Consider the following 24083-nt stretch of genomic DNA (forward strand, 5'->3'; position numbering starts at 1 on the left):
GAGCCGGAGGATGTGCAGCGGGGGCGCCGGCCACGAAGAGGACGCGGACGGGCGCCGCGAGATCGCAGCCGAGCCGGCCGGAGCACACGAGCGGGGCCGGGCGGGGGCCCGGACACGGCCGCCACTGCAGACGCCGCTGCGCCGGCCCCGCGCCCCCGCGCGCGAGCGGGAGGAGCCGCCGCCGCCGCCGCCGCCGTGGCTGCCGCCGCCTTGCGCCCGAGCCGCCGCCGGCGCGCGCCGGCCATGGTCCCCTCTTAAAGGCGCAGGCCGTGGCGGTGCGCGTGCGGAACAAAGCGCCGGCGCGGGGCCTGCGGGCGGCTCGGGGGCCGCGATGGGCGCGGCGGGCCCGCGGCGGCCGCGGCGCTGCCCGGGCCGGGCCTCGCGGCGCTAGGGCGGGCTGGCCTCCGCGGGCGGGGGCGGCGAGCCGAGGGCGCGCGGTGCCTGCAGCGGCGGCGGCGGCCCGGCGGGCGCAGCGGCGCGGACATGGCCGCGCGCGGCCGGCGCGCCTGGCTCAGCGTGCTGCTCGGGCTGGTGCTGGGGTTCGTGCTGGCCTCGCGGCTCGTCCTGCCCCGCGCTTCCGAGCTGAAGCGAGCGGGCCCGCGGCGCCGCGCCAGCCCCGAGGGTTGCCAGCCCAGGCAGGCGGCGGCGGCGGCGGGGGCGGTGGCTTCCCAGGTCGGCGGGGCGCGTGGCGATGCGCGCGGGGCGCAGCTCTGGCCGCACGGGCCGGCCCCGGAGGGCGGTCCGCGCGACAGGAACTTTCTCTTCGTGGGAGTCATGACCGCTCAGAAATACCTGCAGACCCGCGCCGTGGCCGTCTACAGGTGAGAGCCCCTGCCCCGCCGGCGCCTCCTCCTGCACCCAGCACGCAGGCGGGCGGCCCTGCAGAGCCTCCCGTGGCTCCTGCCTTCGCCTGGTTCCCAGAGCCGAGGCGTCAGCCCCCGGGGCGATGCCGGGCATTGGCAGCAGAGATCAGAGGCATGATGGATGTGAAGCACCACACTCGGGAGCATGGTCTTTGGGGGTCAGGTAGTCCAGGTTGTCCCCTCTGGGCGGTGATCCTCACCTGACTTCGTGCGAGGCATTTCAGCTCTCCCTGTTCAGACCTCCTTTGTGAAATGGGCCTGACTGGACGCTGTCTCCCTCCTAAGGCTGTTAGAAAAACCTTTACCTGTGATCAGTGATGGCCGTGGTCGTTATTATTCCATTCTCTGAAATCGACCCCTTTGCCCTTGCAGCGCTAGAGCCCACGCCCCTTAACCTGGTTAGACACTTTCCGTAGCATACATATAGGTTTCACATTTGGCAGCACTTCTGTTGATGAAAGGGGGTGCCCACTACAGGCAGAAAACACCATTCTGCCCCGTGAATGGAGAGAGAACCGTTGAGAAAAGCGGTTCCTGACCCACGATGGACCTGGTGTTAACTAGCTCAGTTTAGTGATATTATCCAGTGTCTGGGCTCTCTCATTGGCCAGATGAGTCATAAAAGTGGCTGGAATCATGTTCTGGATTAGCAGAGGGATTAGAGTCGTCTTTAGAAGGGACGTGATTTGGGAATTCAGGGTTGTGCTGGAGTGAACGGGAGAGAGAAGAGGGGTGTGTTGGTTCATGAAGGGGTTTAATGGAAACCTCTCCCGTCTGGGAAGCGCAGAAATGCTGAAGAACAGCCCAGTGCTGGGAGGTCATCAGGAAATGAGCTTTTGGAGCAGGCAGTGCTGAGCAAGGCCAGGCGGGTTGCCGCTGGTTCTTCCTCTGCTGCCAGTCCCTTTATAACTTCAGCTTTTAAAAGCAGCCCAGGTCTGAATGTTCAGACGCTAGGTGTTGTAAGAGGGAGAGCTTATCTGGATCCCCGAGGATGTTAAGGATTGAAAAAAGAAGATAAACGGCTGCGGGAAATGTCTGCCCTTTCAGCGCCTTGACCCCTGTGTTTCCATCAGGGTTTGGTCTAAATTCAGGGCTCAGGTTCTGCCCAGAAGGCTCCTCAGTGACTGAAAAGCTTAGTTTAAATTTAGACTAACATCACTACTTGGAAACCTGCAGGTCAAGGTGTTGGGTTCCACCCCACCCCCCACCAGATCTACTGTGAATTACCCAGAATTATATGTATGTTGTGCTTTATGAGGAGAGAAATATCCACATCAGTAATTGAGAAAGAGCTATATAAATTGTAATAAAGCATGGTTTTAAAAAGTAAATCGGGGGGAGAGGGTAAACCCTCATGACTGCAATTTGGTGACAAGCCCCGTGATTGTACAACATCCATGACAATTATCAAAGTAATTTGTTCATGTAGTAGTAGATAGGGTGACCCCTTGTCCCCCAAACAAATAGAGTTCCAAATAGAGTTCCATGGATACAAAATCAGTGTATAGGAACCCATAGGGGTTCTGTTGAACCAGCAGACGGAACCTAGCGTTTCACACTGGAAGATGATCTTGTCCCAATGCCCGTGCTTGATTTCCTTTGGCCTCCCTCCAAATCTTATATCTCATCTCTTTCTCTGTGCAATTTTATCCCATTGTTTTTCTTTCAGGCTGTTAGGGGAAAGTGGAAACACTTTGCCCTCTGTTCCCTCCTCTCCCTTTTTTGTGACAACTTTTGCCTTTCTGATAAAGGCAAGCCCTTATTCAGAAACATTGTATCCTATCTTCTCTCTTTGTGACAACTCTGTCTTTCCCATAAAGGAAAGCCCTTAGGAGGGAAACAATGTATCCTACCCAGTCTTTCTGTCAAGGATCTTACAACCTTTTCCTTTTGTCTCTCTGATCGGAAGGAGTTACAGTTACTAAAGCCTGGGGGTGCACCTACCCTTGCTGGTTAAGGCCCTCTGCTTCTCAGCTGTCTACCCTGTGTTTAGGTTGGCTGCCAGAGAAGGTACAAGACGATTTTAGCCTTCAGGAAGTTTGAGGCGGACCTGACTTGGGATGGAGGTTACAGGGTGTAATTTATGATTATGATTTTGCTGCGCTTTGCAGCCTGGGCCAGAAGTCCATGGTCAGCTCTTAGGCCGGAAATCTCATGCACAGTTCAAGTATAAAAGTCAGCCTGAATCTTCTATCCCTAGGTAGAACTGTGATTTGACCCTGGGGGGGGGGGGTCAGCTCTATATCTCCCCTAAAAGGCAGATTCATTCTTTACCTTAGAAATAGCCCTGGCCGGTTGGCTCAGCGGTAGAGCGTCGGCCTAGCGTGCGGAGGACCCGGGTTCGATTCCCGGCCAGGGCACATAGGAGAAGCGCCCATTTGCTTCTCCACCCCTCCGCCGCGCTTTCCTCTCTGTCTCTCTCTTCCCCTCCCGCAGCCAAGGCTCCATTGGAGCAAAGATGGCCCGGGCGCTGGGCATGGCTCTGTGGCCTCTGCCTCAGGCGCTAGAGTGGCTCTGGTCGCAATATGGCGACGCCCAGGATGGGCAGAGCATCGCCCCCTGGGGGGCAGAGCACCGCCCCTGGTGGGTGTGCCGGGTGGATCCCGGTCGGGCGCATGCGGGAGTCTGTCTGACTGTCTCTCCCTGTTTCCAGCTTCAGAAAAATGAAAAAAAAAAAAAAAAAAAAAAAAAGAAATAATTTCGGTGCTTCTTGGTTTTTTTGTTTTGTTTTGTTTTAATACAATAATTATTTGGCTTCTGGGCTGGAGGAGATGCCAACATTTTTTTGGTAAACTGGCACACAGGTGTACTTTTATGTGACGGTGCTGAAAATGTCAGAGTGGAGGTCTAGGGATAGTAACTGTCTGAAGTCCAGAAAGAAGCTTAAGAAAACCTTTGAAAAATTCAAGGAGATATGCCTGTCTGAACTGGAGCTAGTGCATTGCATGATGGGACAGCCCCGTCCCTGAGGACTTTTACTTTTGCAGACCTACCATGTGGCTAAAGTAGGGCAGGGGCCACCCAGAGCTGTTAGTGATGCCATGACAGCTGAGAGCAGGCAAGAAACCAGTTTTTAAAAACAAGCAAAACAGAGCCCAAAGTGTGGCGGGTCAGGGGCCATCCAGGGCCGACTTCTTAGAGCATGGTGCCAGTCACAGGAGCGGTCCTGATTCCTCAGAACGTTAGATACACACACCTAGAATGTGTGCCTTAGTTCAACAGGGACCCGCATGGCCTCTCTCAGTCCAGACTCTCGGGTATCAGGGACACAGAGTAGAGATGCTTGTTGTCATGGAGCTGCTGTGACAGTGGGAGAGGCAGACACCAGAAAGAGGGTTTTTATGCTAGTTTGTGGTGGGGACTGTGGAGAAAATAGAACAGGGTAAGGGCAGAGCAGGGCAGGGTGGGGTGGTGTCATCTTGTAGTTGGCTGGGGAAGACCTCAGAGAACTGGCTTCGGGGCTGAGATCTGATCAGGAGGAACCGGTTGTGAATGTCAGCGATGAGCATACATACCAGTCAGAGGGGACAGCTGGTGAATTACAAGGGGGCCCCCGCTCGGAAAGGGGGTTGGAAAGAGAGAGGACAGAGGCTTGGCAGCGTCAAGGCCGTCGTTTGATACACAAAATTAGCCCTTGGAGGGTTTCAGCAGGAAAGGGAGGTGATTGCATTTATGTTCTCCAAAGTGAAGCCTGCCTCACACATGGAGAACCTGTTGGGGAGTGGTCTAGGTGGAGGTGAGGGTGGCCGAGGCCAGTGTGGGCATCGTGCGGATGGAGAGAATGGACGGTTGCTGGATTTGTGCTGGGTGGAGCCAGAGTTTCAGAACTCTCCTGAGGAGTAAGCACAGAGGAATTAGTGGAGACTTCTAGAAGGATTTTGCCTTGAGCGGCAGGCAAAGTGGTTGCGACCTTTATCGAGCTGAGGAAGACCAGAAGGCGGAAAGACTTAGGGGAGGGAGGTGAGTTAACAGAGAGCTGGTTTTGCACAGGAAGAGTTTTCAGAAAGCATTCAGACCCACAGGTTGGGTGTATCCTTAGCTTCATCAGTGGGATGGATTTAAAAAGAAATTGAGAGAAGATTTGCATCTGAAGCAATCTTTAAACTAAGATTCTTTGAAGGTTCTGGGTTGCTGGAGCTCCACAAATAATCAAGACGATTTGTTTGGACTCATCTGCAAAGTATCTGTATTCACGTTAATTTCTTTTTTTTTTTGTATTTTTCTGAAGCTGGAAACGGGGAGAGACAGTCAGACAGACTCCCGCATGCGCCCGACTGGGATCCACCCGGCACGCCCACCAGGGGCGATGCTCTGCCCACCAAGGGGCGATGCTCTGCCCCTCCGGTGCGTCGCTCTGTTGTGACCAGAGCCACTCTAGTGCCTGGGGCAGAGGCCAAGGAGCCATCCCCAGCGCCCGGGCCATCTTTGCTCCAGTGGAGCCTTGGCTGTGGGAGGGGAAGAGAGAGACAGAGAGGAAGGAGAGGGGGAGGGGTGGAGAAGCAGATGGGCGCTTCTCCTGTGTGCCCTGGCCGGAAATCGAACCCAGGACTTCTGCACGCCAGGCCGACGCTCTACCACTGAGCCAACTGGCCAGGGCACATTAATTTCATTTTTAAATGGTACCCTGATTCTTCCCGGCTAATTTTTTATGCTGGTTAGTGACTGGTCATCTAACCTGTGGGTTCCTTGTGTCTTTCATAAGTAGCTGCAATTCGTATTCCCCCACATTTTTCTCACTTTTCTTTGTCGTTTGATACACAAAACTTAAATTTTCATGTAGTTTAGTCTTTTCCCTTTTTTAAAAAAACTTTTTCTTTGACTTGAGAAGCTGGGGGGGTAAGGGAGAGAGAGAGGCATCAACTTGTTGTTCCTCTTAGTTGTGCACTCGTTGTGCTTCTCCTATGTATGTGCCCAGACCGAGGCTAGAACCTGTGACCTCGGTACACCGGTCCAACCCTCTATCCACTGAGCCACCCGGCTGGGCCCAGGTCTTTCCCTTTTTAATTTTAGTTCTTTTTATTTTATTTTTCCTAAGCTCAGAAAGTGATTGCCCAGTAGAGATTTCTTAAAGTAAAACTTTTTTTCTTTTCTAATTCTAGAAGGGGTAGAAATGTTTCAGCCTCACATTTCAGCAGTATCTGTTAAATAAGTCCCCCATCCCACTTCCCCACCCACCGAAATGCCATCTCCCTCGTGCTCGGAATTCCTGGGTACGCTTCTGGACTTCCTGTTTTGTCTCATTGATCTTTCTGTCTGTTCTCATGCCAGTACCACCCATCGAAACGATTGGAGGTTGAATAATATTTTAATATCCGGTAGACAAGTGCCCCTTTGTTACGCTTCCGTCGCAGACATTTCTTGGCTACACTTCACCTGTTCTTGCCGGGAGAGTTGTGATGCTATTGAGATTTTTTTTTTTTTTCTAAATTAATGGTTTGATAAAAAGCATATATACTTAGCCTTTTAAAAATTTTATTTTCGGAGAGAGAGCGAGAGCGAGAGAGGAGAGAGTGAGAAAGAGGCGGGGAGAAGCAGGAAGCATCAACTCCCATATGTGCCTTACCAGGCTAGCCCAGGGTTTCGAACCGGCGACCTCAGTGTTTCAGGTTGACACTTTATCCACTGCGCCACCACAGGTCAGGCCATACTTTGCTTTTTAGTCCATTTTTTTATGCTCAGAGCAGTGGGCTAACCTCACACCTTTTTATTTGTCTTGGTTCTTAGCTGCCCTGGGCTGAAGAAGGGGAACTGTTTTTCTTCCTTCTTTATTTTCTTAGAAGAAAGAGGTGGGTGGCTTCCCTTCTTCGCCCTGGAGTGATAAAGGCCTCTGTGAGAGATGGAGGGAGTTGTGGGGAGAAAGTTTGAGAAGCACTAGCTCTAGATACGGGGAATCTTATTGCAAGAGGTGCGGTCAGTTTCTGGCCGCTTCTGAATGTCTCCACTGAAGACGGAGCGTTCCTCTTACCGACCTTAGTAAGCAGAGTCTCAGCATTCCTTTACTTGTTCCTTGAATTCAGGAAACCTGATTTATCTTGAAACACTCTAGAGCAGTGGTCCCCAACCCCCGGGCCGTGGACCGGTACCGGTCCGTGGGCCATTTGGTACCGGTCCGCAGAGAAAGAATAAATAACTTACATTATTTCCGTTTTATTTATATTTAAGTCTGAACAATGTTTTATTTTTTAAAATGACCAGATTCCCTCTGTTACATCCGTCTACACTCTTGACTCTTGTCTCGTAAGTTCGACAATTATATTTAAAAATACCACAGTTTTGCTTGATCAGGCGCAGTGGATAGAGCATCGGACTGGGATGCTGAGGACCCAGGTTTGAGACCCCCAGCTTGAGCATGGGCTCATCTGGTTTGAGCAAAAGCTCACCAACTTGGACCCAAGGTCACTGGCTCCAGCAAGGGGTTACTCGGTCTCCTGAAGGCCCGCGGTCAAGGCACATATGAGAAAGCAATGTGTCGTCGCAATGTGCAATGAAAAACTAATGATTGATGCTTCTCATCTCTCCGTTCCTGTCTGTCTGTCCCTGTCTATCCCTCTCTCTGACTCTCTCTCTGTCTCTGTAATAAATAAATAAAAATTAAAATAAAAAAAATACCACAGTTTTTACGCCGGTCACATAATTTTATTTTGTGCATTTATCCATTCCACCCTAAAGGCCGGTCCGAGAAAATATTTTCTGACATTAAACAGGTCCGTGGCCCAAAAAAGGTTGGGGACCTCTGCTCTAGAGCAATGCTTGTTTCTCAGATAGGATTCAGTTTGACAAAAATGTACTTCCATAATCCAGGTAACCAACCTGGAAGTGAACGTTTTGGGCACAACCCATTTCCTGCTATGAATTACCTGTGCAGGAAGACTAGTGAAAAATGTGCTCTTGAAAACGAGTCTCGTTTTAAAAGTTTAGAAGTCTTGGTTCCAGATCTTGATGCCCTCAGAGGCAGGGGTCCCCAAACTGCGGCCCCCACCGCACTTCCGGAAGGGACACCTCTTTCATTGGTGGTCAGTGAGAGAAGTTACTGTATGGTGGTCCTGGAGTACTATATGTGGCGGCGTCACTCACGTACAGTACTGTACGTGAGTGACAAATACGGAACCGGACATTGACTATCTCATTAGCCAAAAGCAGGCCCATAGTTCCCATTGAAATACTGGTCAGTTTGTTGATTTAAATTTACTTGTTCTTTATTTTAAATACTGTGTTTGTTCCCATTTTGTTTTTATACTTTAAAATAAGATATGTGCAGCGTGCATAGGGATTTGTTCATAGTTTTTTTATAGTCCGGCCCTCCAATGGTCTGAGTGAACTGGCCCCCTTTGTAAAATGTTTGGGGACCCCTGCGTCAGACAGTCAGAGTTACCCCAGGATGGCTGTGGTTGTCAGTAGAAGGTGATACCTGATCATTTTCATCCCATGGACATTGTTACATTTGCCCTTAAACAAAGTTGCTATTTATTGAAAGTAGATAACTAATCCTATCCCTGGGCGTTTCATTGTTTAGGGAAGGAGATGGGTAATGTTGGCTGATGGGGCTCCCAGGATACCCACACTAATTACTGTGGGGCTGCTGATGAGTGACAAAGGGGTTCACAAAAGTTCTGCCCCTCGCTCCTGCCCCTTTCTCCTGCCTCGTCCGGAAGGATGAGTGAGGTTCCCAGAAACATGGAGGAGCAGGAAGTCATGGATAAGGTGACGACAAGGACAGTTCACTGGGGCGGCGATCTGAGACCCAGCAAGTCTTCTAGAAACTTTTCCCAAAGGAACGTCAAGATGTCCCCCAAGACGCAGAAAGGTCCAAGGTCTTTGGTGTCCGGCCCTAGGAGTTGTGGACTCCAAATGAGTTGACTGAGTTACCCACACCGGGATCCACTTCTCAACCACCAGAAAACAGTGTGGCTGAGATACTGGCCCGAGGAGAGGGTCCCCCTATATTTAAGTGCGAGTAGATGATAAAGCCGTGCGCCCAGCGTGAGCCGCCTTTCGCTTCAGGTCAGACAAAATAAACGTGTGTGTATACGCGCAGCGCCGCAGAGGAAGAAGTAAGTGTTCCCAGCACGGTGCCCAGTGACTTTTCATATCCTCCTTGGCACTTTTCTGTTTTTTGAGTCTTCCTACAATGAGTGATTATTTTGTAATAATGCACAGAAAAAAAAATTTTTTTTAAGGCAGCGAGGGGAGGAGATGACAGCTCTCGGGAGGAAACGTGAGGGCGGTCTGAGTCCTAGGCAAGTGCAGTGCCGCTGGGCTCCTGGGGACTTGTCCGGGGTCATTCTTGTTTCAGTAAAGTGACAGTTAATCCCGTCCGGAAGTGTAGGGATAAACACGTCTCTGCAGTGACTGTAATTCCGTTTTCCTCAGTTACCGGAACGTCACAGCTTCCAGGGCGATTACTTGGGAGAATCAGGTGACAGCCTTGCCAAGGGGGGCCCGGTGTCTCCCCTACCGTTGTCATTTTGGCTTTGGTTCTGGGTGGAGTTGGGGGACCAAGAAACTTCGTGGTGATTTAAGAGCAGGGAGGTGGTCCATCTTTTCACTTGAATTTCGGGTCGCTTCTGAAGCCGAGTACGTGCGATGGAAAATCAGCCGCAGTCAGCTCCCCGGAGTTGATGTCTCGGGGCCCACAAACCCCCTGCCACCCTGAGGATGGTTGAAAATGTAGATCGCAATGCCTTCTGAATGCTGGTTTTGTCGGTTGAACCAAGGGGCAAAGGGGGGTTTTTGCGATAGGCTTCCTTCTGTGGCTTCCCACCCCAGGGCTGGGAAACGAAAGGGCAGGATCTGGGGCCAGACGCAGAGGGAAGGTTTCAGGAGCTGATGTCCCGTGAAGGCCGCCTGGCATTTCAGTTCAGTTCAGCCCGAACCCTAAAGAGGTGTCCTGAGCAGGCGGGTGTTGGCCAGGCAGACACAGAGTGGGTGGTGAGACCGCTCTCCTTTCCAACGAGGACTGTGTCCTCGGCCTTATCAGCGGAAGAGGGACAGCGGAGGACACGGGGTGACAGAACACCGGGAGCCTGGCCCGGCGGGCAGCACAGTCAGCCCCCACTGGGGTCTGGCTTGCGTCTTTATTTAGCTCTATGATGTATGATGTTGGGCGAATTACTTATCTGACCTTGAGCCGCCGTGTCCTCATCTGTGACATGTGGAGGAGACCTGACCAACACCGCAGAGCTGTCATGGGGCTGAGTGTCTGACACCCTCAGCGCCGTGCCCTGTGTGCACGGGAATGCTAACTGCCCGAAAGCGTGCTGTTGGCCCTCCAGTGGCCGGATGTCCTGGAAGATGGACTCAGGAAGGGGTTCGCCAAAGTAGAGTCAGGGTACTTTTATTGTTTGCATTAAAAAATACTTTTTTTGCTTAGAATTAGATTTGAAAACGAATTGTGTTTGTGAACAATTAAGAATTAATTGTGCGTTTTCACTGAAGCTGTGGGAATGGGTGTTACGAGATCAGCATTTGCCTTCTGTCCTAAGACTCCGAATTTTCATTCTAGCCTTTCCGAGAGGGCATGTTTGTAGTCACTGCTGATGAGTATTCTGTTTGCTTTGAACCTGGATGTAGAGGGTAGGTGGCTGGGAGCTGTTGAACCTGGGTGTAGAGGGTAGGTGGCTGGGAGCTGTTGAGCCTGGATGTAGAGGGTAGGTGGCTGGGAGCTGTTGAACCTGGATGTAGAGGGTAGGTGGCTGGGAGCTGTTGAACCTGGATGTAGAGGGTAGGTGGCTGGGAGCTGTTGAACCTGGATGTAGAGGGTAGGTGGCTGGGAGCTGTTGAACCTGGGTGTAGAGGGTAGGTGGCTGGGAGTTTTGAACCTGGATGTAGAGGGTAGGTGGCTGGGAGCTGTTGAACCTGGATGTAGAGGGTAGGTGGCTGGGAGCTGTTGAACCTGGGTGTAGAGGGTAGGTGGCTGGGAGCTGTTGAACCTGGATGTAGAGGGTAGGTGGCTGGGAGCTGTTGAGAACCTGGATGTAGAGGGTAGGTGGCTGGGAGCTGTTGAACCTGGATGTAGAGGGTAGGTGGCTGGGAGCTGTTGAACCTGGATGTAGAGGGTAGGTGGCTGGGAGCTGTTGAACCTGGATGTAGAGGGTAGGTGGCTGGGAGCTGTTGAGAACCTGGATGTAGAGGGTAGGTGGCTGGGAGCTGTTGAACCTGGATGTAGAGGGTAGGTGGCTGGGAGCTGTTGAACCTGGATGTAGAGGGTAGGTGGCTGGGAGCTGTTGAGAACCTGGGTGTAGAGGGTAGGTGGCTGGGAGCTGTTGAACCTGGATGTAGAGGGTAGGTGGCTGGGAGCTGTTGAACCTGGATGTAGAGGGTAGGTGGCTGGGAGCTGTTGAGAACCTGGGGACTGCCCTCGGGCCGGTGCCCAACCAGGGTTGACGTGGGAGGCTTAGCCACCCACCCGTGGAGGGAAAAAAGGTCACAGGAGTGAGCATAGTTTGATTTCTCCTTTTTTTTTTTTTTTTTACCTACTTTCAAAAAGAATTTGAGCTCGCTCATGTCATGAGGCCCAACACAATGAGACAGTTAAAAGTTTTAAAAGAGAAAACCACACACATCCGGAAACATACACAGGGAAGGAGAGCTCTGCTGCTGAGCCACGGATGGCAGAGCCGCCCCTGCGCCCGGGGTCAGGACAGGCAACGGGGAACAGGGAACGGCCCGGGTCACACCCATGACGTCCTGCCCCAGCCTGCTCCTCGGCTCCTCTGGCTCCAGACAAGGCCTCAGGCCATCCTCTAGCCTCGGGAGACCCGCCTCAGAGTCTTTGCAAGGCCCGATTGGGGTCAGTTCATGGCCGCTCTGCCCGACAGCCTCGACCTGTGTGGACCGTGTTGGGAGGAGGAGCTCAGAGCCCCTCTCTGCCGCCCTGTGCTTCCTGTGAGACCTCACTGCACATGCCCTGCTTTCTCTCTCCTGACCCCCTCCCACGGGGGGCGAGGGGGGGTTAACTTCACGTCCTCTGCACATGCCCTGCTTTCTCTCTCCTGACCCCTCCCACGGGGGGCGAGGGGTTAACTTCACGTCCTCTGCACATGCCCTGCTTTCTCTATCCTGACCCCCTCCCACGGGGGGGGGGTTAACTTCACGTCCTCTGCACATGCCCTGCTTTCTCTATCCTGACCCCTCCCACGGGGGGAGGAGGGGTTAACTTCACGTCCTCTGCACATGCCCTGCTTTCTCTCTCCTGACCCCCTCCCACGGGGGGGGGGAGGGGTTAACTTCACGTCCTCTGCACATGCCCTGCTTTCTCTCTCCTGACCCCCTCCCCTGGGGGGGGTTAACTTCACGTCCTCTGCACATGCCCTGCTTTCTCTCTCCTGACCCCCTCCCACGGGGGGGGGGGAAGGGGTTAACTTCACGTCCTCTGCACATGCCCTGCTTTCTCTCTCCTGACCCCCTCCCCTGGGGGGGGTTAACTTCACGTCCTCTGCACATGCCCTGCTTTCTCTCTCCTGACCCCCTCCCCTGGGGGGGGTTAACTTCACGTCCTCGGATCTAGAGTAGCTTCACTTCACCCTGAACAGTGGGACGCAGTCTTGTGACTTCCTCTTGAGTGCCTGCTGGGAGATCTGTAGCTGCATTTGGCCCACCCTGCACAGACGTGGAGGTCACGTGACGGCGAGCAGGTCTCCTCACCTGAGCGCCGTGGGCGCAGAGCAGAGCTGGTGGCCCCACGGTGACACAGCCACCTCCGCACGTTACCACTCTGCTTCCCTACCGTTGTTTTTCTTTGGCCTCTTTGTCTTGCTTAATTTTTTTCATCGTGGATGCATTTCAGTTAACTTGTCTTAAGTGTTTTTCTTTAATGGGGAGAAGATTAAACGTAGGGTACATTCAATTCCTGATCTCTGTCAGCAGCCCTGCAGAGTGAAGCTGTTTCCTCCCTCCCTTCCCTGACTCAAAAGTAACATGGGTCCTTTCAGAAGTATCACTGTAACCATCAGACGACGTGTGTCATAGTGATTTTGGGAAAATCTCCCCTTTTTACCTGTAAAATTTGCTATAACTTAAAGTCTAAAAAATTCCAAAAGAAAGTACTCAATCTTACTCTTTTTTTTTTTTTTTTTTCAGTTCTTGTCCATTGGCTAGGGCAGTGGTCAGCAAACTCATTAGTCAGCAGAGCCAAATATCAACAGCACAACGACTGAAATTTCTTTTGAGAGCCAAATTTTTTAAACTTAATCTACATAGGTAGGTACATTGATAAGGTGTTTTTGGAAGAGCCACACTCAAGGGACCAAAGAGCCGCATGTGGCTCGCGAGCCGCCGTTTGCCGACCAGGGGGCTAGGGTAAAAAATATTTTTATTACACTAGTGAACTTTTCTGTTGCCTAATCTTTTCATTTCTTTAGATGCTTTTTTAGCTTAAAACCTTCCCCCCATAGACGAATTATTTTTCTAGCTCTAAAAACGGCCCTCTGTTGCAGATAATTTAAAAGATGTAGAAAACCCAGAGAAGAAAATTAAATCCTTTCTGATTCTTCATCTAAAACCCAACCAGAGTCAACACTTCGTTCTTTGATCCCATGAATGTCCTTTTCTTCTCTTCGTGTTATCTGCATCACAAGTCTAGACTGCTGTCTGCTTTGCACACTGGCTCACTACCCAGGACAGCAGTCATGCCATCGGGGTAGCTCTGCACAGAAGTGCATCAGATGGAGTCTTTTCTGAGACGACACTGCGTGGAAGTGGAGGTGGTTGCTAGGTGCCAGCAGCCCGCCCAAGGCATTCCCGGCCGATGCCGACGCGCTCACGCCGCCTCACTGCCCCACTGAGATTTAACCTGGGTGTCAAGACGGCGTTGAGACAGGCCGGCGGAGTGGAAGTCAGCCCGGTGCTCTCCAGTTGCAGTTTGTCTTATCTGTGCTCTCGCAAGAGCTGGACGGTCGAGGCTGTTGAAAACCGAGCTCCCCTGGCCAGGGCCTGTGCAAGGGTTCTGTGGTTTCAGTGGAGTGAGGGCTCTCTCCGCTCCCGGTAGCGAACATGTGGATGGCAGACGTTGACACTGGCTTGTGAAGACTAAGGTGCTGACCTGTTCCGGTTGTGGGGGGGCGGCTCCCTGCTTCAGTTGAGGGACCTTCCTTTCCTTCACGTTATTTAACACACGTCCCCGCTCCTCCGGGATGGCGAATCAGGGTTTACGTTCAGAGCGTTCTGTGTGGTGCTGTTAAGCAAGAGACGGAGAGGGACAGCCAGGGACGGACAGACAGGAAGGGAGAGAGATGAGAAGCATCAATCTTTTATTGCGGCTCCTTAGTTGTTCATTGATTGCTTTCTCATATGTGCCTTGACCGGGGGCTACAGCAGAGCCAGTGACCCCTTACTCAAGCCAGCAATCATGGGGTCATGTCTGTGATTCCACACTCAAGCCAGCAATCATGGGGTCATGTCTGTGATTCCACACTCAAGCCAGCAATCATGGGGTCATGTCTGTGATTCCACACTCAAGCCAGCAACCTTGTGCTCAAACCAGATGAGCCCGTGCTCAAGCCGGCAACCTGAGGGTTTCGAACCTGGGTCCTTGACGACCCAGTCCAGCGCTCTATCCACTGCGTCACCACCTAGTTGGGCTGTGTGGTGCTATTTAAACGAAAGGTACCCTAAGGGGGAAGATCATCATTTCTTAAGATTGGAGGACTTCACAGAAACTTCAGATGAAGAGGTTTCCCTCAAACCACCAGTCATTTAAGAACAGAACAGGGCAACCAGCGGTTTTCCCTGGATTACCTAAAAAGGAAGGGGAGGTTGGGTGGAGCTCCACAGAACGGCAGGGCGTCTTTTAAAAAGGAGGGTTTGAGGTTAGGTTTGTCTGCTTTTGAAATTAATTGGTTTCTCTTCGTGGACAGTGACATCATTTCAAGTCATAGTTTAGGCATTCATTGTCTTGGTGACGGCTGTGCTTGGAGGGCTGCCCTGGTCCCTGTGTCTGTCTGCCGGGGCACGTGGCCGGACCAGACGGGCTCAAGACTCTGAGCCTTCGTCTAACATAGGAAGGATTCCGGTGTTTTAGGGGAAACACTTGCCGAGTTCGCAGTCTTGTGAGATGTGGGCCCTCACACTGCCCGAGGTTAACAGTGGAATAGAATTCTGATCCACAGCCCGAGGGTCCGGCTTTTAGGCAGAAATGTGAGAAGAGGTATTTTCCATGGGCCATCACTGGAGACTGATGTCCCCACATCCTGTCCCCACTTTCCCGTCTTCCTCAGTTTTTCTTCCACTCCTCCGTTTTCTTTGCAGACAGACTCCCATCTTGGCTAATCCGTCACGCCTCCCTAATGCTCACTGCGTGCCAGGCTGACTTCCAAGCATGTCGCCCTCACAGCCCTGTGAGGTGGGGACTGTTATTGTCCCTGGTTTATAGGTAAGGAAAGTGAGGCACAGAGGAACTTGCCCAAACTGGAGCCCAAGATGCTCCCCTTGACGGCCCGATCCCAGAACCCCTCGCTCTTTGCGGTCATGCCTCGTGCCACTGGGTCTTTCGTAGATTGTTCCCCCGAAGGCAGGCGTTGTGTTGCCTACCCGGTGTCACAGGTCATGCCACGGTGCTTTAGGGTTTTAACAAGGGCTTTTGGGGTTAGCGGCTTTAACACTACTTGGAATTTGGTCTGCCTTATTCATCACATTTTAGTTGAGAAGCTATTGGGTAGAAGCTCAAGTTAAGTGGCTTTCATTTCCTAGCCTTTTGAAGTCGATGGTGAGATAATGCAGACCCTTTCTCTTTAAACTCTGTCTCAGGGGTCCCACGAGTGGCCGTCTGTTCCATCTCCCGTGTTCCTGTGGGTTTTACCTCTTCATTGTTTTCTGTTTATGGTTTGATGAAGCCAATTTCCCTCTGCACGTAGGAATGGTAGGAAAAGTTCGTGTGGCTTATGGAAAGTGATGAGGAGCTCACCTAGAAATTTCTCAGAGACAGAGACAATAACGTCTGCCCTTTTGCGCATGCACACACGTTCACACACACCTTCTTTAAGTCACCTAGATCACACGAGTGGGCAGTGTTCACTGACCTCTATGACGGGCCAAGCACTGAAACTATTTATGTCTTCCAAGAATTGGGACTGCGAAGCGAACATTATTTCTTTTGTGAGTGTGTGTGTGTGTGTGTGTGTGTGTGACAGAGACAGAGAGAGAGGGACAGATAGGGACAGACAGGGACAGACAGGAAGGGAGAGAGGTGAGGAGCATCAGTTCTTCGTTGTGGCTCCTCAGTTGTTCATTGACTGCTTTCTCATATGTGCCTTAACCAGGGGGCTACAGCAGAGCCAGTGACCCCTTGCTCAAGCCAGTAACCAGCGACCCCACGCTCAAGCTGGTGAGCCCATGTTCAAGCTGGATGAGCCTGCACTCAAGCCGGCGACCTTGGTTTTGAACCTGGGTCCTCTGTGTCCCAGTCCGACACTCTACCCACTGTGCCACCGCCTGGTCAGATGCAAAAATTATCTCTACATTAAAGGGAGGCGTCAGGGGCTCCTTAACTGCCATCAGGGTCTTCTTGGTGCTTCTTGTCATCACTGACTTCCTGAGCCTGGGACATTGCTTCCCTGTCAGATGATACTGTCAGGAGATTGTGCTTAGTTTATTGTACTCTCTCTAGGCGGTTCATTCTCAAAGTTATTTTCAAATGGACTTGTCTCTTTATGGGTGGGCTTGGTTTCTCTTTAAATTAATTGTCCATTCCTATAATGATGACTGTACATACTTTGTCTCAGGGGCAGTGTTGGTGAATTGTAGGGCAGTACCTCGTACAGCACCTGTGGTCCCATTGGACTCCGTAAATGCCAAACTCTGTTAAAATGTTCCAAAAGTAACCTAAGACTACGTTTAAAACCCACAGGTATTAAATTAAGGGGAATACAACTACTGTATTCCATCCATTCTAGATACACATTTTTTTTTCCGCATTGTAACATTTCTGAGGTCAGGATGTATGTTGGCATCGTGTGGTTGCAGTTGGCAGTTATTGGTACATACAACAGCGGTGCATCTCATGGCTGGCAACCGGGATTAGATGAAAAACGACCTATGTTTAATCCTCAAACATTCTGTCGGAAGCCCGTCTGACAAAAAAGTTCAGCCCCGTTGAATTTTTCCCCTGCTTTGAATGCGTTAAGTGTGAAGTCACATTCCAGGCTTTGTATTTGGGTCACAAGGAGAATTTAAAGCCAGTAGTCATTTGCTTTGTTGCAGATCATTTCACAAACTGCAAAGTCACATGCCTGCTTTAGAAAACTCAGTTTCGCAAGATGAGGAAACTTCTAGAGGATTGGGTGGTGATGATGGTTGCAGATTAATGTGATTGTGTTTATAACGCCACTGAACTTTGTACTTAAAGAGTGGTTGTGTGTATTTTATCACAATTAGAATTTTTTTCCCCAAAAAAATATAGTATGCTTGTAACAGTTTTACTCAGTATAAAGGTACACAGAGTAAAAGCTGAGGGTCCCCTTTACCCTCCCCCCGTCCCCCCTTCTCCTTGTCTCCGTGTGTGTTCTTCAGAGGTGGGGTTCTCCCCTCAGACTTCCCTTTAGTGACACATGTAGTTTTCACCCTTCAAGTCACTTGTCCCTCCGATAAATCCAATCATATAACAGTTAAGTAAGATAGAACTATATTGGGAAGGATGTTTCCTGGGAATGTTTTTTTTTTTTTGCCTTATTAAGGCTCAATTTACTAATTGACTCACCCTCTAGGAGATGTTTTCTCCTAGAAGTCACCTGTATACGTGTGTTTTTGTGGCTGGACCACTTCAGCTCCTGATACGCAGCATGAAGAAAGTGTGTAAGGGAAAATGTCTTACACCCGCTGCTCAGTGGAGGACGCTCTTTCTGGCTGCTCGCCCGTTTTCCCTCTGTCGGGGCGTGAGCAGTCAGTCCGTCCTGGAACTAACTCATCTGGGCTCCTGGGGCTCCTTCACCTCTAGCCCACCCCAGGGGTGCGGACACCCCGCCCTTTACCTCCCTCTGCTCCCTCTCCTCAGGGGCTTCCCATGGCTGTTAGAGCAGAAAGGTCTACATCTCCAGGGGTCACCTCCACCCTGCCCTCGTGACATCCCCCTGCTGTACTATGTTCTGGGTCTGTGTGTCCAGTTGGGGTCTTTGGTTTACATTTTCAGCACCATGAGCCTTTCTTCCAGAGCCTTGTCTTGATCGATGAGAATAGGTATGCTCACAAGACCACTTTGGTCAGCATCTGTCTGTCTCTCCTGATGTCGGCTCTGTGGGTCACGCTGCCTCTCGCTGGCCGAGCACATACTTCGTGCTTGTTGGTGAGCATTCAGAGAATATCTGTTGAACGAACAGTTTTGATTGTTTTGTTGTATAGAGTGGAGGAGTTTGTACCTAGGGAGTTGATCGTGTCAGAAAATGAACAGTGACTATCCAGACCTGGGTGGCCTGGCAGTGTGGTCTTCTGCGGGGACTGCTTTAACACTTCGTCGTTCTTTTTGGTTGGGATTCTTCTGGAATGAATGCGGGCTTTGCCCTGCCCGGCAGCGTGACTTTCCGTGCAGGGGGAGCAAGGTGATCAAGTAGCTCCTACTCAGATTCCTTGTGAACACACAGTGATTCGCCGCGAGCAGATATGTGACTTTGGAAATGAGGGGCTTGGCCTAACGCGCTCTCACTGATCGTGTGTTTCCATTCCAGAACGTGGTCCAAGACAATTCCTGGGAAAGTGGAGTTCTTCTCAAGTGAGGGTTCCGATACGTCCATTCCGATCCCAGTAGTGCCACTGCAGGGCGTGGACGACTCCTACCCCCCCCAGAAGAAGTCCTTTATGATGCTCAAATACATGCATGACCACTATTTGGACAAGTACGAATGGTTCATGAGAGCCGACGACGACGTTTACATTAAAGGGGACCGGCTGGAGAGCTTCCTGAGGAGCCTGAACAGCAGCGAGCCCCTGTTCCTGGGGCAGACGGGCCTGGGCACCACCGAGGAGATGGGGAAGCTGGCCCTCGAGCCCGGCGAGAACTTCTGCATGGGGGGGCCCGGCGTGATCCTGAGCCGCGAGGTGCTCCGGAGGATGGTCCCCCACATCGGCAAGTGTCTGCGGGAGATGTACACCACCCACGAGGACGTGGAGGTGGGAAGATGCGTCCGGAGGTTTGCGGGGGTGCAGTGCGTCTGGTCGTACGAGGTAAGAACGGAAACCAGCCTGTTACTGTTGCCATTAGCCCTGAACCCATCGTAAGGAAGCTAGTGATCATACACTCCGTAAGTCTCCAGGTTGGTTCTCAGTTATACACTTTACCTTCATGTTTTAGTTGGAACTCCCCCTTGTTTGCTTTTCTCTTGGTGTTCAGAACATGCCTTCTATACTTTTGTCTCGATTCCTTAGTTAATAACTAGGTGGCATGTGGGCCCCAAATTTGCAGCAGCTTGCAATGAGATTTTTATGATTACCCAGAAAATGCGTCTGGTCACTTCTGCTAAATCCTCAGATGTGATTGCAACAGTGTGGGGGTGTTCTTCACTGTCTCTCCTCCCAAAAGCCTGACTTTTCTCCTCTGGTCATGTTGACCCACACAGTTGAGAAACGTCCACATTTTGAATTCATAAAATGAGTAATGTACAAAAAAAAAAAAAAAAAAATCCAATAGCCTTGGGCTTTGCAGTCATTGTAAACCTTGGCTGTTTAGAAAGCTAGTGGAATCTGTACGTTTGCCATCCAGTTGGTCCTTTCCGAATAGGTGGCAGTTAGGCAGTTTCTGGGTTATCTTGACACACCAGATGCAGGTTTTTGAAGGAAGCCTCCTTGTTGCTGTTTTCTCTTGAATGGTTCTAGCGATGGTGAGCTAGCTTTTGCCTTTGCTCTTGTTTTTATGGGCAGGCGTGTGTACCTCCTGCTGTGGTCGCAGGATCTGATATGAGTCGGGGCGGAAAAAATTATTTAGCTGGTTTTGTGTTCAGGTTGGTCAACTACTGATTGTTGTGAAGGGGCAGGGGAAGCGGCTAGATGTTTATGTCCAAGAAAAAGCAGCACACTTTTCCCGATGTAAATTGTTAGTTTTCCTTCTGAGTTAATTGTCCAAAGTGCTTGACTGAAGACAAAGTATTCTTGCTGGTACTTGTCTTCCCCCCAGACTTGCTTCTAAATGTCTCCTCCTCACTGATTTTTTTTCCTTTGAACTTTTTAGTAGGGGAGTGGGCACTGTCAATCAAGTACTCGGAAAGTAGTCTTCCTGTAGTTTCTCATTATAAAAAGATACATTTTAAATCCTAAACGTGGTTTGAGTGAACCATCTTAAAACGAAGGGGCAAGTTTTCAGCAGAATGCAACTGGCAGTGTTTCTGCATTTCCCCCGCCCTTAATGAAGTCGTTCTAACCTTCATGTTTCCTCACGGTGACAACATGTAATGCCTTGTGGACTTTGGAAGGCTTTTGGCTGCGCCTGATCTCTGAGAAGCTAGCCTTTCTGCGGCAATTGTAGGCAGGCATTTGAGAGAGAATTTTTAAAGATAATGTGTCTCAGGGTTGCCACGCTGTTAATATCTTATATGTAGCTAGATAGACACCCGTCAAGCCGGCGTCTGGAGTTTATCAAGAGCTTTGACCCAGTGTGAGTGTCAGCACGTGGTGTCCTGGGGCTGGAGGGGTCAGGAGACAGTGTGCAGGCTCTGACCCTCTCACAGTGATGCCGTCACCAGAATGTTCAGTCCTCCTGTCTGCTCTTGGAGTCATCGTCTCTTAGACTGGAGGCATCTGGTGAGTGACCTTCACCGCCTAACAAGCTCTGGCGGGGCAGGAAGCTCCCAGCCCTGGTAGGGCCCTGTCCCCAGGAGCCTGTCCCGAGAGCCTGGGCAGTCAGCTTCCCTGCCGTCCCTGCTGCTTTCTAGGTCTCTAAATGCCTGGTGACCTCAACGCTTTTCTGGAAAGTGGGCTTGCTTCCTCAGGGTTTGTGCTGGGTCCCCCTCCTTGTGTTGGGGAACATCTCCCAGGATGTGGCTTGTCTCTTCACTTTAAACGTGGTATTTTTATTGCATGCAGATTGCGAATTTAAATGTGGTCTAATTTATTATTCGTTTCCTGTTACAGTTCGTGGGTTTTGTGTCTTGTTTAAGAAATTCTTCCTTGGGGGGAGGGGGGGATGAACACACAATATGGTGCACAGAGATGTGTTATAGAATTGAGTGCCTGAAACCTGTATTATTATGTTAACTAGTATCACCCTAGTAAATTTTGTTTAAAAATAATAATAAAATGCCAATAAGTATTCAAGGGAAAAAAGTTCTTCCCTTCCTTGGGTCACAGGAATTTTCTCCTATTTTTCTGTAAATTTAAAGTTTTGCCTTTCACATGTAGGTCTTCATCATTACCATCTTTAAGAATTCTGTCTATTGGGACATTTATCATTTCATTAGACTGTTGATTTCTTTCCTCTTATTGCCCCCCCCCCCCCCGTAGGGCTTTTAAGTGCTTCTAACTTAAGTCATTTTTAGCATTTATCATAGTGTTCACCAGTCAGGCAAGATTAATCTGTCACATGGATGAGGAACTTTTATTTAAACTTCCTTAAAGCTAGGTTCTCCATGAAGACTCACATTATGAGAAATTATTGAGGTGGAGTCTTATGTGGAATGCGATTATGTTAAGCTTTGGGTCTTGGAAGGTGCTTATTTAGCTTTATTATGAACCTAGCCAGAAAGTTGTTTTTTTGGGTTTTGGGGGTTTTTTTTTTTTTTTTGTTTGTTTGTTTTTGTTTTTGCAAATTGCAGTAATGCCTCGAGATTGCACTTCCAATAATTAAAACAGCTCGTGCGCCTGATCTCTGAGAAGCTAGCCTTTCTGCGGCAATTGTAGGCAGGCATTTGAGAGAGAATTTTTAAAGATAATGTGTCTCAGGGTTGCCACGCTGTTAATATCTTATATGTAGCTAGATAGACACCCGTCAAGCCGGCCCCTGTCATCCTTAAAACCCAGGTTTCTTTCTAGGCCTGTTTTGCTGCTTTTCTGTGGTTATTTATTAATACAAAGTTTTTTCAAACTTCCGTTTGGAAACGATTGTAATTTCACAGAAATGTCCCAGAAAGAGAAAAAGAGAGGCACCAGGCGCATGCATTCTATGCCCAGACGAACCTGTTGATTTGTTTTCTTCCACTTACAGCGTCATTCTCTGTGTTCCTGAATGTGTCCCCTCCCCCAGGTCAGAGACAGGGACCGGCCTCCCACCACTGGAGGGGAACTTTCACTGTGGCCCTTTAAGTAGCATCAGTGTGTTGTGACTCAGAACAGGGAAATTCTTCTCCGTAGCCCCAGCGTGAGTGGCTGTAACGTGGCCACCGTAACCCACTGTTTACCTTCTCCTACGCCTGTTGGCCCGGTCAGGTCCCCTGCCACAGTGTCCCTTCTCCGTAACGGGACCCAGCCCTGGTTCTGCTGTTGACTGCCTTGTCCGTTAGCCTCCTCATGTCTGTACGGCCCCTCTCTGTGCCTTGTGCGACCTCCTTGGCATTTTCTGTACGTGGCTTTAAGCACTTCATTTTCATAATGGAGAAACCCAATGCAATCCTAGTAAACCAGAAGGGGGTTGTTTGGAATGCTTCTCAGGGCTCAGTGGACCTTGGGGCTGGTCATAGCACCGGGAGAGCGGGGACAGGCCCTGCCAGCCGGGTCCTCCTCACCACACAGGGTTGCCGTCAATAACTCAAATTCTGTGAGACTTCTTTTGAGAAACTTTATCAAAAAATTTGAAGCAGTCATTTATATAGGCAAACATTGGAAATACTGTGTGTACTCCCCTTTTAGTACGAGGGAGCAGAATGAAAATTGACCTGAGTATCCCATTCGTTTTATTTTTAACTTTTCTGGACGGGTGTCATACCCGTGGGGAGTGCGCCGAGGGGTCCGAAGCGTGCGTCAAGCTCCGTGGAGTCCCACAGACAGAGCACCACTGGGCCGTCCGCCTCCAGCTCCGTCTGACCAGGAATGAAGGTGTTTTGCATAGAAAGTGATCATCGCTACTGAAAGTTGAAGATAGGTATAGGTAGGTCTGACGCTTTCAAAAAATGTACTTTTTAGTAGCTCGTGCCGTCAGATTTGGAATAGCGACATGCAGAGGGTTTACGGGGGCAGGTCTTCCCACCTCTGTCTCCAGCAAGCAGTGACATTTGTCTGTCTGTCTGACCCCCGTTTGCACGAGAGGTCGCTGAGTTTGCATACTACCTGCATCCTGCCGGTGTTGACTCACCTATCCTGGAAGCTTTTCCACTTGGTATGCGGAGATCTGTCTCCTCAGTGGACGTCCAGGGCACCGGCCAGTTCTCCTCTGCGGGGTGCCTGATCCCCGAACCCAGCGTTTCCCCGCGTGTTTCACATCACGGCACACACACTGCAGCCTGAGTGACCCCGGAGGGTCCCGCTGCCCGGACCCCCGACCACTTGCACCCCCGACCCCGGGGCCCGAGGGGCTGTTCCCCGGGTGCTCCTAGCACGCGCCTGGGCCGCGGCGATGGCGGTGCCCTGAGCTAACTGGCACGCACACAGATGCCCGGCGTCACTCTCCAAACGGCTAGGCACTCACAAAAGGAAACTGAAACATGAGTCCCGTATTCTCCCTGGAGGGCTCAGGTCTGCCCGAGGAGACCGGGATATGCTCATGAAATCGTTGAAAACTGTAAACATGGAAAACCCCGTGACCCTGCTCTGAAACAGGAAGTGGCCCAGGGAAGGGCAAGGCCAGGGCACTCTCTGCGGACAGGCACAGCCCCGAGGGAGGCGGGCGCTGAGGGCCGTGTGTGGAAGGGGAGGGTCGTCACGTCGGACCCCTCACAAAGGCATCTTCAGCACCCTTACATCAGAAGCCTGGGATTTCTTTTTTCCATTAATAATAAAATAAATAATGTGTCCTAACGACATGTTGTCATGGAGCTGATCTGTGGTGTGGTGGCACTTTCCTCACCCTTGCCGCCTGCTCCAGAACCCGGCGGGCTCCGGACAGGCTGGGGTCGGTGCTCCAGAGCTGACCACCAACACTGCCGGCCTTTCCAGCAGAGCCCCAGCGGTCTTACACTGAGCCTTCTCCTCTTGTCCTGCAAGTGTGGTGACTTACTGTCCAAGCTTCTGAAAGAGCAGCACCCCAAAAGGGCACTGCTGTCTGGACCGTCTCTGCAGAGACTGGGGAGCACAGCACCCCGAAAGGGCACTGCTGTCGGGACTGTCTCAGCAGAGAATGGGGAGCACAGCACCCCCGAAAGGGCACTGCTGTCGGGA

At 51.0% G+C, this 24083-nt stretch overlaps 1 protein-coding gene across 1 annotated transcript in view; it reads left to right on the forward strand.

The window, feature by feature from the left end:
• The first annotated feature begins 387 nt into the window (after positions 1-387).
• Positions 388-24083, forward strand: part of CHSY1 (chondroitin sulfate synthase 1) — a 50444-nt gene continuing 26748 nt past the window's right edge. Inside the window, exons 1-2 of the mRNA XM_066354962.1 lie at positions 388-821; positions 18515-19010. Of these exons, the coding sequence (XP_066211059.1) occupies positions 484-821; positions 18515-19010 (834 nt within the window). The 5' untranslated portion in view covers positions 388-483. The remainder of the gene's footprint in view (positions 822-18514; positions 19011-24083) is intronic.

This window comes from Saccopteryx leptura, chromosome 13, assembly GCF_036850995.1.
Source record: "Saccopteryx leptura isolate mSacLep1 chromosome 13, mSacLep1_pri_phased_curated, whole genome shotgun sequence".
In the NCBI taxonomy this organism is placed as follows: domain Eukaryota; kingdom Metazoa; phylum Chordata; class Mammalia; order Chiroptera; family Emballonuridae; genus Saccopteryx; species Saccopteryx leptura.